The sequence below is a fragment of the Coloeus monedula genome (genome assembly GCF_965178545.1).
Source record: "Coloeus monedula genome assembly, chromosome: 7".
Classification (NCBI taxonomy): Eukaryota; Metazoa; Chordata; class Aves; order Passeriformes; family Corvidae; genus Coloeus; species Coloeus monedula.
The window spans coordinates 26,062,062-26,076,778 of NC_138787.1; the positions used below are offsets into that span (position 1 = coordinate 26,062,062).

Consider the following 14,717-nt stretch of genomic DNA (forward strand, 5'->3'; position numbering starts at 1 on the left):
TGCAAGAGAATGAGTGACATGACTTGAAGGCGCTGGTCCCAGCTTGGACCCTGATTAAAATCATCACAAATGTCAGACCTGGGCTCCTAAGAAGCCCTTTCTGAGGCATCTGTGTTGCAGAGCTTTGCAATTTAGGCAAAATGGGGAAACTTGGAGAAATCAGTCTGAGAGTGGTGTTTTGCACCTGCAGACCTGGGTTGTGTGCCAAAGCACTTGCCAAGGTGGGTGGTAGCAGAGGACAGACAGACAGCTCCAGACAGCTTCTCCAGAATGGTTTGGAGGATTGGAGCCCTTTTCCAACACGGGTAGCAGAACATCACAAAGAGCTGCTTGGGCATGCCCTGAAGCCGTTGTGAGTCTGGAGCTCACAAAGCTGCTCCTGTTACCCTGCAGGAGCTTTTAAAGCTTGGTACCACCAAGTCCTTAGTTCTGCTCTGTTCAGCACTGGCAGAGCATCTGTAGAGCTTTCTACCTGCCTAAAGGTTACATCCCTGACTGACAACCTGGGTGAGCTGAGTTGTTAAAGGTGCACTTCAGTGCAGCTCAAGTGGCTTCCAGGAGCTTGAGTCATTATCAGCTGTGGGGAGAAGGGCTCAGCTTTAGGTCTCTCCCCACAAGGTGGGATTGCTTGACGTTGTGATCTTGCTAGAGCTTGAACATTTGAACTGGAGATTTGGAGGGAGGGGGCTGTGTCTGCTGCCAGGCATTCAGACAAAGAGCTTCGGGAGTTTCAAGTGTGCCAGTAAAGGGACTGCAGAGTTGCTGAGACCTCTCTTTACAGCTCTAGTGGTGACCCAAGGATGACAGGGTCACCTGCCAAATCCCTGGTCTGCTGGCCATAATGAAGGTGGAGAGGGGTTAGGAAAAGGGGTGATTTTCTAAGGGCTGTTATGAAATCTGAACGACACTGTGCTGTGATTGAGGTGAGATCCTAAGGCTACCAGTGCAGGGACACATCAAGCCCAGCTCCTGCAGCTGAAATTCATCAGTGCATTCCAGCTCTGAACAGCTCTTGGACCCTTCTGTCTGAGCACTCATGGGGGTAACAGGCTCTATCTTCTGTCTCCCCACTTTTCTCTTCTCTGTACAAACCTCATACGCTAAGATGTGTAGCAAAATGAAATTAAAAGATGAAAAATAATAACTAGTTATTAGTGGCTCAAGCTTGATGTAGGATGCTAAATTGCAGTTCTCAGGGTTGCCAGAGAGAAAATACAACATTTATTACTTACTTTTTTTTTCCTGGAAAATATTAAATTCTTCTGCAAGCTGGCTGTTTTCCCCAATGTTCAGCTTTGACCCATTTACCTCCTTGCCAGAGGGTAATCACACCCCAGTGCCACCTTCTGAACAGAGTCAGGACTGCTGCTGCGTGTGTCATTGTCACTTAGTGCCAGATGCAGGGGGAGAGCCTCCTACCCCCTGGCACAGCTGACAGGCTCCAGGCTCTTCATTATCACCACAGTGAACCTCCCGGCAGCGGCTGCCAGCTGAGAAGTGTCAGGCACTGTCCGTGCCAGTGTTTCAGCTGCTCTGTTCCCAACCAAGGGGAGCGGGGTTTGAGGTTTGCATGTGTGCTCTCAGGTATAACTCTTCTGTTCTCTGAGCCCCATCCCCTTTGACAGTGTATTTAGTGTTACACCTAAGCCTCCCTTTCTCTGCAAAGCAGTAGTGTTGGTTGTACATGGCTTCTGGTTGTAGAAAACAGTCCTTTTTCTCTTCCTGTCTCTAATTGCTACCTTGGAAGGACCTGTTGCTACCAGAGGCCTTGCAGTGTGCCAGACAGATGGTGAGGAGCCAGTCCATTACCTCCTCAAGAGAGAGAAATGATGCAGAATGATTTGGCTGGCACAGGCGCACGCAGGTCAGTGTGAGAGGCCTGCAGTAAAGCCTTCGCACGCAGCACCAGGCTGTGCACCCAGCTCCCGGCACTCCCATTCCCTCAGAGTCATCCACATGCAGTGGAAGGTGAGATGAGGTCTGGGGAAAGCTGCAGGGACAAAAGTGCAGCCCCACACAAATAGCCAAGCTCCCTCCCCCCCACATGAATTTAGTCCTGGAGCTCTGGGCTAATGGCACTGCTTGCAGATTCATCCTGCATTGGCTTATGGTGCTGTTGAGAACAAAGCTGAAGAGTTGATGGGAGGATGGCAGAGCTGCTGATCCCACCTTCCTAAGCCAGATTTGAGGGTGATGGGTGCTAGGTGGCCTTTGCTCTGCTTTATGTTGGGAGAGGAGTTGCACCACTGTGCCTCTCCTTTGGACTCCAGCACCCCTGCAGCGTTGGGATCTCCAAGCTGTTCACTGTGTGACCTTCTCAGTGGCACAAAGGGCCAGATGTGTGGTTTTATTTGGTGGAGGCGTGGAGCAGGTCAGACTGTGGCAGAGTGGGAATGGGCTGTTGAAAAGATTACTGAGTGTCCCCAGTGCTCAGTGTTTGCCTTTGGCTGGGCCAGCTGCTGGGGCAGGTGGCAGGAAGGGGACTGGAGTAGCTGCACCCAGGGAGGAGACTGGGTTTAGCTGAGCCCAGTCCTGCTTCAGTGGGGAACAAGCTCTCTCTCTGCTCAGCAGCTCTGTGGCCATTTCTGTGGCCAACTACCAAATAAGCTGGTACCACCCACCTCACTCATGCTGCACATCCATGATAGACAATTTGAAGGCTGTCTGCCCTTGCAGGATTTAAGCCAAGGAGCAAGGCTGGCAGAGGCAGAGCAATCTCCTTCCAGTTGCAACCTGCAGACCTCAGCCTCGAGCTGAAGCTGTTGTCTGCTCCTCTCCAAATGCAGCCTTTTTCAGGGGAGTGCATTTTGGTTCAGGGGTTTGGTCACTGGACTGGTATCAGTGCCATGAATGCCTGTACCAGCACAAGTCACCTCTTTCCTTCTCGCCCTTCAGTCAGGGTTTGAAAGTCCTTGCAAAAAACATTGCTAACTCCTGGCTGGCTTGGGCATTAAAGAGGTACCCAGTACTTGAACTCCCTTCTTGCACTGCAGAAGGATGGGACAAGGCTTGCTGGGTGATCCTGCCTTCCTAGGATGTGTCTGACAAACATGCAGGGCACTGAGGTCTCACAAGAATGTCACTTCATGGGAACACTGAATTTGGACTGAATCTAGGCTGAAGATTTTCAATTCCTCTGAATCCTCTGTATCTGCAGGAGGCTGAAGTCCATCTTTGTTTATCCTCCTGCCAGTCCCACTGTGATTTCAAGGGCATGTATCTCACAGCTAGAGGTGGCCTATATACTTCAATGCCAGGAGAGACTCTTCTCTCCTCAGCCTGTTTATGTGCTTGATTTTTGATTTGCAGGAGATGCTACGGACCACACCCCCAAGTCTTGTTAAAGACACCAATTTCTGCTCTTGGTTTTATAGGGCAGTTTTCTCAGCAGTGTAAATCTGAGTGGGGAGGTTTTATTCTGGATGACAGAGAGGAGTCCGGGCTTAGAATATTTATAACATAGCTTATAGAAAGCTATTTGACAAAGTGAATGGATTTGGGGGAGTTATTTCTATTTTTTAATTTTTCTAAGGAAGAAGCATTGACGTTTACCTTGGAACACAGCCTGAATATGTCATCATCTAAATGCAGGGTGTCCTGACCACAGCAACTTGTGTTGTTTGTAGTGAGTTCTGTGGGATGTGCATTGCCACTGTGAGATCCCACCGAGGGCTGTGATCATGTCAGATCTCACAAAGTGGCTCAGAGCCAGCTCATGTGAGGCCTTCAAAAGAAAGCCTGGCTCTTTGAGATACTTATGGTACTAGGATACCCTGGTTGAGGATTCTGCCTGGCCTCTATTTGAGGGAGCAACTGCACTTTCTGGTTTGTGATGGCCATCACAGATCTACTGTCATGGGGATGTTATTTTTGATGTCTTGCCCTCATTCATCCAGCCTCACTTCAGGTCGTTGTGCTTTCCTGGTGAGATGCAGGATTTCTTTCCATTGCCTCTTCAGCAGTGCTGTCAAGAAACCCAAGGCCATGCACTATTGAACAACTGCCATGCTCCATCCCAGATGTGGACAGGGTAAAAGGTCCTATGCCCATAGGTGCTTTTTGAGATTGCCAAAGCCACCGCAATGGTGTAAAACAGCGATGTGCTCCAAGTAACTAATCTCTACTCTTTTGTCCTTCCTCCTTCCCTCTTGTCCCCTCCCCATGCAGTGGCAGGCCATCTCTCTGACAGTCATTGAGAAGGTTCAGATAGCAGCGGCCATCCTGGGTTCCCTCTTCCTCATCGCCAGTATCTCGTGGCTCATCTGGTCGACCTTCAGTCCTTCAGCCAAGTGGCAGCGCCAGGACCTGCTCTTCCAGATCTGCTATGGAATGTACGGCTTCATGGACATTGTCTGTATAGGTGGGTGATCACATCTCACAGCGCGGCCACGGCCGCCGGCTCACTCACCTGTGGAGAGGAGTGGGAGATGGCATCGAGAGCCAGCCACCAGTTTGGCTTGGATTGAGTGTCCACAGCTTTTCCTCCTCTTTGCTTTTGTGGCCCATTTTTCACTGTTATCTCAGCTCATCTGGGCAGCCCCAGAGTGTTTCTTCTGCTGGGCTGGCAGAGGGACCTGCAGAAATGCCAGAGAGAAACAGATGTCTCAGAGCAAGAAGTGGGTGGGAGTATTTAGTGGGTGGGGAGCCTGGGGAATGTAAAGCTTTAGAGAAACTCCTTTCCTCCTGGAGTAGCTAATTTAGGGACTGCCCCACAGTGGGCATGGCAGGGTCTCTCCACACACAGCTCCTTGGCTCTCCAGCCCAGTCTCTCTGCCAGGCAGGAGTGGCTTCCCCTATTTTGGCCCACCTTGGAGCTCAAGTCCCAACCAGGTCACGGGCCAGCCTGGGGTCCTTGTCAGGTTGCTGGTACAGAGCAGGTCTGAGGATGCAGCTGCCTCACACTGCACAAGCCCAGAGAGCAGAGCAGCTGCCTGACCCCAGCAGAGTGTCCCTGGGAGCTCATGCTGTGGGACCAGTGCAGGCCTGCAGGATGGAGGGACATAGCTGCCAATACCTGCAGCAGCTCCTGAAACACTGGAGAACACCAGCCACCTCCAAACGTGCCCCTGAGCAGTGTGCACCTGAGCACAGGCCATGAGGTAACTTGTTGGTTCAAGTGACCCTGACAGGAAGCAAAGAGGGAACAGAAAGCTGGGTCCTCCCATCACTGGTATGAAGTTAGAAGAAGCCCCCCAAAACTCAGTGGGAAAAGGCAGTCCTCTTGACAATGCGGGTATGTGTATGTGTGGATAGAGCCATTCCAGAGGGAAGAACAACAGCCCCCATTTCACCCTCAGGAGAAGCAAGACAGAGCAGCAACTGGTGAAATTTGGGTACAGAAGTAAAACAGACCCAGTGGCAGGGACAGAATTCTGGACTGCACATCCTGGTATCCAGGTTCATATGGCTCTTGGCCTCACCAGCCTTCCAGCACAGAACTTGGGCCTGCCAAGACTAAGGACAATTCCTCTCACTGTTGCCATCACTGTGCTAGCAATGAGATGTGAGCTTGGCCTGTAGAGATCATCCTGCTCCTTCATGAGATGCTGGTGGAGCTGCCACATCTCTGCAGGATCAAAGGGTGGCAAAGGGGGTGAAATAGAGGTGGGAAGCACCCACATGTTGGCACAATAGGCGATGTCCTCTTGCTGGTGGAATTGAAAGTGGAAAGAAATTATCCCTATGCATGTGTGGTGTGTACATGTGTCACCTTGTTGGCAGGGGACAGAAGTGGAGAGCTCTGGCCTGGGCAGACATCAGTAACATGAGTAACTGGCTTTGATAAAGCTTCAAGGGCTGAGGGGAACTGATTAGCTCATCTGTCAATAGGAGCTAAATCCTCCCACATAGCAGAGAACAAACCATGCCAGCCTTGAACCAAAGGGGAACTGGGCAGACAGATTCAGATTTGAGGTTCATTTTTCAAAATTTTTTGTTAATTTGTCTAAGGACCTTGCCTCTATTTCTCTTTTCCACCTTCTCTGATGGAAAAATAAGTTTATTTGCATTTCCACTGATGTCACCATTAAGTGTAATGCCCTCAGCTGGGAGCTTTGATTTTTTTTTCCAGCCAAAGAACATGCAGACATCCCATTCCCAGGAACGTTTCAAGAGTCGTGACTTGGGGCATCCCCTTGTCTCATGTTCCTTCCCGCACAGCTGGGGTGCCAGACATGCTGGCTTTCCCACAAACTCAAAAGCCAGTGGGAAGCATTACAGATGCAGTGAGTTAACATGTCTGTACGTGGGTTCTCTTGCCCAGCACTCAGCAGCTACCCAGAGCTGGCTCCACTTGGGCTGTGTGCAGCACGTCTGCCTGTGCTGCCAGGCAGCCCACCCATGCTCGTCCAGGAGAGGGGATATTCTAGAGCACATGAGCTCTGTCTCCATTCCTGTAGAAAGGCTCATATGCACATGCTGCCAGCCGTCTGCCCCTGCCACCCTGCAGTGTAAAACTTGCTTGTATAGTGCAATTCTTGCTCTTTGCAATCCCAGCTGCTGTTGCTGCTGCTGCTGCTCCCGGCCCAGCAGTGAGTGGAGAGGAAATGAGCTCTGAGCAGTACTGACAGGCTGACAGTGTGAGTTCACTCTCCTCCCCACCTCGTCCTCCTCCTCTGCCCAGTTTGAACTCAGTGACCAATGAGATCTTCAGTGGGAGCTGTGACTCCCTGGCTGTTGATGGGGTCAGCTCTCTTTTCTGAGGGACTTCCCCTCAGCCCTGCAGATTTCAGGGGGCTGCATAAGCAGTAGCCAAAAGGCTGGTCTGCTCCACTGAGAGGCAAGGGCAGGTTGGGCCAGGGGAAAGGAGTGATCAAAGGGATTTCTTTCCTATGAAGACAGGCTGAGGTTGTTGGGGTTTTTCAGCCTGGAGAGGAGAAGGGTCTGGGGATACTGCTTTCCAGTGAGTAAAGGGGCCTACAAGAGAGCTGGAGAGGAACTTAGGGCAAGGGCATGTAGTGATGGGACACAGGTCATGGCTTTAATTTGAAAGAGAGTAGGGTTAGATATTAACAAGAAATTCTTTGCTGTGAGGGTGGTGAGGCACTGGAGCAGGTTGCCCAGAGGAGTTGTGGGTGCCCCATCCCTAGAAGTGTTTGAGGCCGCACTGGATGGGGCTCTGAGCAACCTGGAGTAGTGGGAGGTGTCCCTGCCCGAGGCAGGCAGGCAGGTTGGAATGAGATGATCTTTAAGGTCCCTTCCAACCCAACCCATTCTATGAACACCACAACTGAGGTGAATTCCTCATTCATTTAAACTGTGCAACTGTGAGGGATGCAGCAGTGTCTCCCTAGAAGGCTTGCAGTGAGTTCCTCACTGTGGAACAGCTTTTCTCCCTCTCTTAATCTTCTTCCAAACCTTGCTGCCTCATGCGGGGTCTTTTGATCACAGATGGTGAAAGGCAGCTCTGGAGATTGAAGGTTCTGCTCCTGATTGCCAACATGGCCCAAAGCCTCTTGTTATTCCTCCGTGGGTTTTAGTTCCACTTCTGCAAGTTCAGTATAAAACCTCTCATGGATAGTGGCAATAGATCTTGAAATACTGGAGTGCTGTCTGTGCAATTCAGTGTCTCCTCCTCTGTGGTAGAGACCTTTTCCTTTTTTCTTACCTAGCCTGTGGGTGGGTAGGAAAGATTTAGGAACTAATAAATGCTCAGTTTTGGGGAAAGAGCAGGACATTAGGTGCACTCAGTTCTACCACACTTGGTTTTTTTTAATGTAAGATACTGTCCATACATTTTTTGGTAACAGGATGGGCAGCCTTAGCTAGCAGAATGTTATACCATAGGTCCTACAGTAACTGCATGAATTTCAATTGTTTCTTCCTCCAGTTTGACCCCCAAGCTTTTCTTTCACTAGCAGAGGAGTAGAGGTTTGAAAGACAAGGTACTTACTGAAGAGCAGATATGCTAAAAGAGGGCTTCTTTGTAGTTCCTGCCAGTTTGCACTTCAGTTGTACTTGGATGCCTCACATCCATTGGGTAGCCAGTGACTCTTGTTCAGGAGGCTGGTTTATACACCCTGTCACTGGAGGTGCTCAGCAGGACCCTTCCTCTGGCACTAGGGAGTCTCAAAGCTGGAGAGACACCAACTCTGCAGAGGTGTGACTGACGTCAGACAGGAAATACACACCTAGTCAGCAACTGCCCAGCTGTTTTGTGTGATGTCCTCTCTACCAAGTCAGTAGGGGATTTAGGTAGCAATTTGCCAAGATAGAGATATCCGTGGCAATTTGCATGGGCAGTCCCATGGCAGCATTGATCTTACCAGTGCGGAGTCAAAGGTGGGGACATGATTGCTTCCTCACACATATTTTTCCCTCAGCACAGATCATTTGGTTGTTGTTGTCCTCATTTGTTCTGAAATGGTCAGATCATCTCCAAGCTGAACTCTCAAAATATGTCTGTTAACTCAGAGACTGTTGATCCATGCAACAAAATCCAGGGGTCTAGATTTCACCCTCAGTCACTAACCTTCGGTATACTAGTTTTCTTTGGACTTTTCTAGATCCTAGCATGCTCCACAAAAACAGTTGGAAGGGACAGACACCATTTGCTACCTCTTCACCCATGATGAAAACAAAAACCACAACCAAAGTAAAACCAGTCTGCTCCTCATGACCAGCAGGACAGATGGTATGGCCCCCAGCACCAGAAGCTACGTCCATCTGGGCAAGATGTGTAAGATGGCCTTTCAACATTGTTCTCCCCCTTGCTCTCAGACATCTAATAGGAGGGCAGGAAGCACTGGAAAAGATTGCTTGAGATTTGTGGGAACCTCCAGTACTGGATTTTTTTTAAGAACCTGTTAGAAAACATATGTCAAGAACAGGTTGCAGAGAGATGATCCCAGTTTGAGAAGGAGGAAAAGATTAAATGCTTCTTGATATCCAGCCAGCCTCGATGTCTTTGATTCTGATCTCTCTTTCATCTGTGCTCTCTCTCGTCATGTCTGTAGGACAGATATGAGAGTTGGATTAAACTAGAAACTGGTGATGGTGCCAGCATAGGTATTGCTCTGCTATGAAGTCATCTACAACACAGACATCTGAGATCAGGAACCATGAAGGGAATGAGAAGTGAGATGGGGACTGTTCATTTGATTAACTGCTCTCTCCATGGTCCATGAGAGGTAAATCCAGGAAGCTGGCATAGTGAGAGATTAGCAGAAATGCAGTTATTGAAATGCACAGATAAATGGAATCAGGACTCAGTTACTGCATGGAGAAAGTAGCAGCTTAGAGCTGGGCTGTAAATCCTGAGAGATACCTGCCTGTTAATTAAATGACGGTCCTTAGAGGGGAAAGGAGGGATTTGCCTCTCTCTCTCTGTCAAGGTGCAATTAGGGGAAGTCGACATTTGTAGAATAAGGTGTCGTTTGGGGTCAGGAAGACCGGAAAGCATCTCCTGTTAAACAAGGAGGAACTCTGCCAGTTAATGAGAGCATGTCACAGAGTAGGCTCAGGCATCCCCAGATGGGCTCTGAGGGAGAAACGTGTCCCAGGAGGGCCCTTAGCAGGCTGTGTGCGCAGGGCTGTGCCAATAGGGTTTGTGTGTGCTGGCCTGCTTGGGATCACACAGGCAGGCTGTGAGGCTGGCATGCTGGGGCGTTATCCCCAGCAATGCAAAAGTAATCTGATCTGCCTCTCCTTGGATCACTGACTGACGGGCACTCCTGCTTTGTCCGTGGCCAGGTCCCTGCTCCGTGGCTCACCCTGCCTCGGTGCTGACAGCAGTGCACTTCTGCAAGCACTAAATCCTCGTGCTCTTTGAAGCTTTTCCTGCTCTTTCCCTGGCTGGTCCCTGATGGTATTTGCCTTCATGACTGCACTGCAGCTCAGCAGCACAAGGCAGGCAGAGCAGGACCATTCATTCAGCCGACAATTCTTGTTGGCACACCATGGCAATCCATTACAGATCAGGAAATGTCTGCCTGCTGTTTTTAATCCTAGCTGCCAGAAAGAATAATCAGAAGCATCCAGCACGTCTGACAGCATCTCAGCACAACCATAGGTAATAACATAAGAAATCAATAGCCAATTAAAACTGATCCACAGCATTTGATCTTTCATAGTGCAGTGGGAATAGTAATTAATGGAGCTTCCTTGAAACAGTGACAATTCAAGCTTCCTGCCAAGACTAATGGGGTTTTGTTTGAAATGAGCTTTGCTTCCTAGAGGAAATGCCAGGCTGAGGTAGCCTTGGGGTGTTATCTAGCCAGGTCACTTGGGCCCTCAGCATTTAAAGGATTTAGGAGTCAAAGTCACAGTGAAATAAAGAGAAACTGAGAAATGAGGTGTCTTCGGGGTCTTGGTCTTCATCTGTATTGATCCAATCCTCTAAAGGAAAGCAGATGTTTTCATTCAGGTCTACACAGTCCCCCAAAGTACAAAGCAGGAAGAATCACTACTGCAGTAGGGAATCAGTTTTGAGGAAGCACCAAACCTGCATGTTGGCTTGATGGCACCGTAAAGGCAGAGCACAAGGCAGAGAAGTTCAGCAAATGTCTTTGGAGGAGAGACCTGACAGCAGCCCACACAGCAAATGTGTGTGGCTTTGACATACCTGGAAGAGATCCGTGAGAAAATACAGAAGTCTTCTGTGCCTTTCAGCTTGATGCACTGCTTGCCATGCTCTCCATGCACTTTTTACCCAATTTGCGTGTAAACTGGACCCATCAGGAGCTAATTGGAGTGGCTAGATCCAGGTCCTATCTTCAGAGCAGGCAAATGGGATAAAGCTAGGCAGCAAAGTCACTTTTTCTTCACCATGAACCCAAGTTTGCAGACATTCAGCCACAATGTGCACGCTTGAAAAACCACTGAGCAAATCACTGATCTATCAGCTGTACAGAGGCTGTATAGACAGGAACGGTCCCCACAGGGCATGTTATGGGACTCTCGATCCAGCTGGGCAGGGTCCCTCCTGGGGAGCAATCACTGTGGGCCCTGTAGCTGCGCCAGCAGCAGAAGGAGCAGCGCTGCAAAGCTGATCTGACCACCGACTCTTTGGCTGCAATCCAGGAACAGCGGATGCTCGGCAAAATTGAGACAAGCCACCCCTCTGCCCCTGAAAGATGGGACCTATTTTTATCTACTGTTGCATTGATTGTTCCATAAGAGAGCAGAGGGGCAGCCAGCGTGTGTGCATTGCGTGCTCCCAGCAGCGGGCAGGGCTGCAGGGGCTCCGTGTGCCCACAGGGCCCCAGCGCAGCTCTGGCCGCTCTCCGCAGAGCCAGCGTGTCACTGCTGAGCAAAGAGACACAGCTTTGGACCTTCTGGCTCTGTACCCTCTCCCTTTTTGCAGGGAAGGAACTTGGCTTCCAGCACAATCAGAGCAGCACCTGGGCTTTCACACGTGTGCGTTCAGCTCCACACTCCTTCTCCACATCCATCTCCAGTAGGGTCCCACTGTTGCAACAGGGCTCCAGAGATGTATTTTGTCGTGAATAACCATATGGTGCTGTCTGCTTCAGTGGATCAGTGTGTTTAGCATTTAATGAGGGCAACATAATTAACATTTTTTGAGGGAAAAAAGAAATTCTTTTGCCTTGTGAACTGCTTCTTGTGCTTTCAAGTGTGATGCATTACAATCAGAATGGTGCTTCCCTGTCACTAAATGCCTTGCCGAAATCAAGTGCCTGGTGTCTCTGGGTTAAGTTTCCATATGTGGGCAGAGGCACAAACCCTCACCTGCCTGTCACAACCTCTACACTATGGCAGGAAATTCCCTTGTAGGCATCTGGTAGGATCTCCCATGCCAGCTGCACAAATTGTGCTATCTAGTAAAGGATGAAAAAAGTCCTCAGCTCTGTGCCAGGCTGTTTTTCCCACTGCCTTCTGTCCCATCGCTCCTCCTACTACAGCCTGCATCTTCACAGACACATTACTCCTGGAGGTGGGAAGCTGTGGTCCACGGCAGGCTGTTGTGGCTGTAGCAAGAGAATTCAACTCCATGGACAAAGATGAGACCACAGGAGGGTAACCCTCATGAACAGTGAATGAGGCTGCTTTTGGTGTGTCCCCAGCTCAGTGGGAAGCCAGAAGCAGAGGTAAGAAGAGATTAATATGAAGCCACATTAATCAAGCTCTGGGATCACCTCTTAGAGACTGATTGATGATGGCTACCTACCAGCAGAGCCATCTTTCAGCCCATATACAACAGGCTGTAATGAAGAATACTGCAAACAGGCCCATGGGCTAGGTTGCTAAACTTAATTCTTCCTGAAAGTTACTTCCTGAAGCAGTGCTTTTCTTCCTGCACCAAGACCCACCAATGACATCCACAGCCTGAGTCCGTCTGCCCCATGGCAGAGCGGGGTCCACAATAGCTGCACTGTGCCAGGTGGGACAATTCATTCTGCTCAGCCACAGCCACATCAAGGACTTTTCTCTGTTCTCCAAGGCTCTTCTCCAGACCTTTGCTGCAGGCTTAGCCACTCTCAGCTCCTTTTACTGCTGTCATACTTGTGAGCTCAGCGTTGGCAGATCCCATAGGTGCAGGAAAACCCTTACCTGCCCCTCAGCCTCCATCAGAATTCACTCATCTGGATATTGCAGCCATAACGGTCTTCAGCTCTGGTCAAAGACCCTTCTATATTCAGAGAAGCAAGGATCAAGTTTTACCTTCCTCGAGATCCTAGCTAGTAATAGACCAGAAATAACACACCCTTGTCCTCTTGGCTCCCGCCACCTTCGTTAATTTTGAATAGTGCCTCTGTGAGAGAGGTGAACGCCTTTGCAGGGGAGACAGTGGGGTGAGACCTGTGGGGACACTGTCAGGGAGCAGAGAGAGGCTGCAGCACCCAAGCTGAAAGGCTTCTGGAAATCTCACAGAAATCCTGGATTTGCAGTGAAAGATTTAATTTTGTCATGGCTGTGGAGGACAAAGCAGCACAGGACAGGCTGCACCATGCTGTATCCCAGGATGACATTATCCCAACAAAAGGCTGGCCAAATTGCACCATGAACACCTTCTGCCTCACATCCTTGGGATGCCTTCCTGCATGTTGGAGGGGAAAGATGCCCACATCTCCAGTGAGGCAGTAGAAGGAATCACAATGCACAGGCCAATGTGTGACATCAGAGGCACTCTCAGGTCCATTAATTTAGCCCATGTGCCTTACGTTACCCTGGGAGATGGCAAGAGTGACCTGTACTCACCTCTGTGTCTCTTCTAATTGGTTCCTATTCCTCTTAGTGGAACAGCACTTAGGTGACTGGAGTAGTCTGGAGGAATTCGGCTCAGACAGGACCTGCATCTCCTAGAAAATGAAAAAATTGTGAAACTATTCTCATTTTTCCTTACAGAATTTCATTTGCTAATAAAAGCAGAGAGGGAGGCACTAGTTCTACCTTCAAAAAGCAAATGTCATGTTTTGATCATTCTTGAACAAAGCATTTTGATTTAACATTTAGAGATGACTGCTCATGCTGAGTATTTCAAATTCAGTGTCAGAATTTGGAATACAACATTTAAAAAAATTTCGTTCCAAATGAAACATTTTCACCTGTCTGCAAATAAACGTGTGTTCCTCCATTCTGGAGAACAGTGCGACTTTTTCAGGTTTCACTCCAAGCAAGTGTGAAGGCAGAGTCCCAAGCCCTGCACAGCACAGTGGTGTTGTCCAGCTCTCCTTTTAAAGGAGTGTCCCTGGATTGGCTGAGGATTATCATGATTGCACAGGCAGTGCTTTGGTAAGAGTAACATTAGCTATGGCATAGGAAGGTTCAGGACCCAGACCTGGAGGAATGATTTCCATTGTGCAGACATAATGAAGTGGAAGCCACATCCTTTTTCTCTTCTCACCATGAGTGTTCAAATCCATGGACTTCTGCAGGAAATGTCTGGAAATCTGAAGGTAGAAAAGACCCATAAAATCACCTAGTGATTTTATCACCTAGTGATTCACTGGTGAGACCAGTGAATTTGGCCAGTGCTCTGTTCAGCCTAGCTTGAAATAATAATTTACTCCCTTCTTTTAAAGACCTTGCAGTATCTGTCATGCACACAATGAGTGTCTTTCACGTCTTGAACAAAGCCTTTTCATGATGTGGGGTGTTGCTGATATATCCATCTTAAATTAGGAGAAAAATGGTTCCAAGAGGATCTACCCAGTCCTAGCTACAAAGCAAGGAGGGGAAAATTTAAGAGAGCAAGAGGGTGTGTGAGTACTGCCTCCAAGCTCTATCCCTCCTGTCCTGGCACAGTTATGGGTAGACTCACAAGTGGGAAATGGTGCTGGAGAGGCATGATTCAGAAGCAAGGGGTTGTTCTATTGGTAGAGCTCCCATCTCTATTTATTTACTTGCTTTTTTCAAGTAGAGTCTCATTTATTGCTGCCTGCATAACTACAGACTGCCCTTTAATCCTCTGCTTTATCGTGCACTGTGAATTAAATACCACAGGAGTACAAGAGTCCTTTAGGGCACAACATCCATTTTGCTGTAGCTGTCCACAGCCAGCTGAGTTTATAGGAGTACTTCAGTTTATATTTTCTCTATTGCCTGAGCAAGGATTTCTTTGGGTTTCATTTTACTTGTTTTCACTGTTATTATTTTGGTTTAGGGTGGTTTTTATCACTGTTTTGAGGCAAGGGGTAAAAAACTACTGGTCTGGGCAGTGCAGGAGGAGGAAGTTGTGGTGGTTGGTAGCTTGTATGTTTACAGCTGGAAGTACTGTGGCATCTCCAGGGCCATGGTGTTGCTGTGTGCAGCTTCAG

At 49.0% G+C, this 14,717-nt stretch overlaps 1 protein-coding gene across 1 annotated transcript in view; it reads left to right on the top strand.

Annotated features, from left to right (window-relative positions):
- MARCHF4 (membrane associated ring-CH-type finger 4) overlaps positions 1–14,717 on the top strand; it is a gene marked incomplete at both ends in the record, with an annotated part of 95,885 nt that overhangs the window by 72,560 nt on the left and 8,608 nt on the right. The window contains one exon of the mRNA XM_082285515.1: positions 4,168–4,360. Coding sequence (XP_082141641.1) covers positions 4,168–4,360 — 193 coding nt within the window. The remainder of the gene's footprint in view (positions 1–4,167; positions 4,361–14,717) is intronic.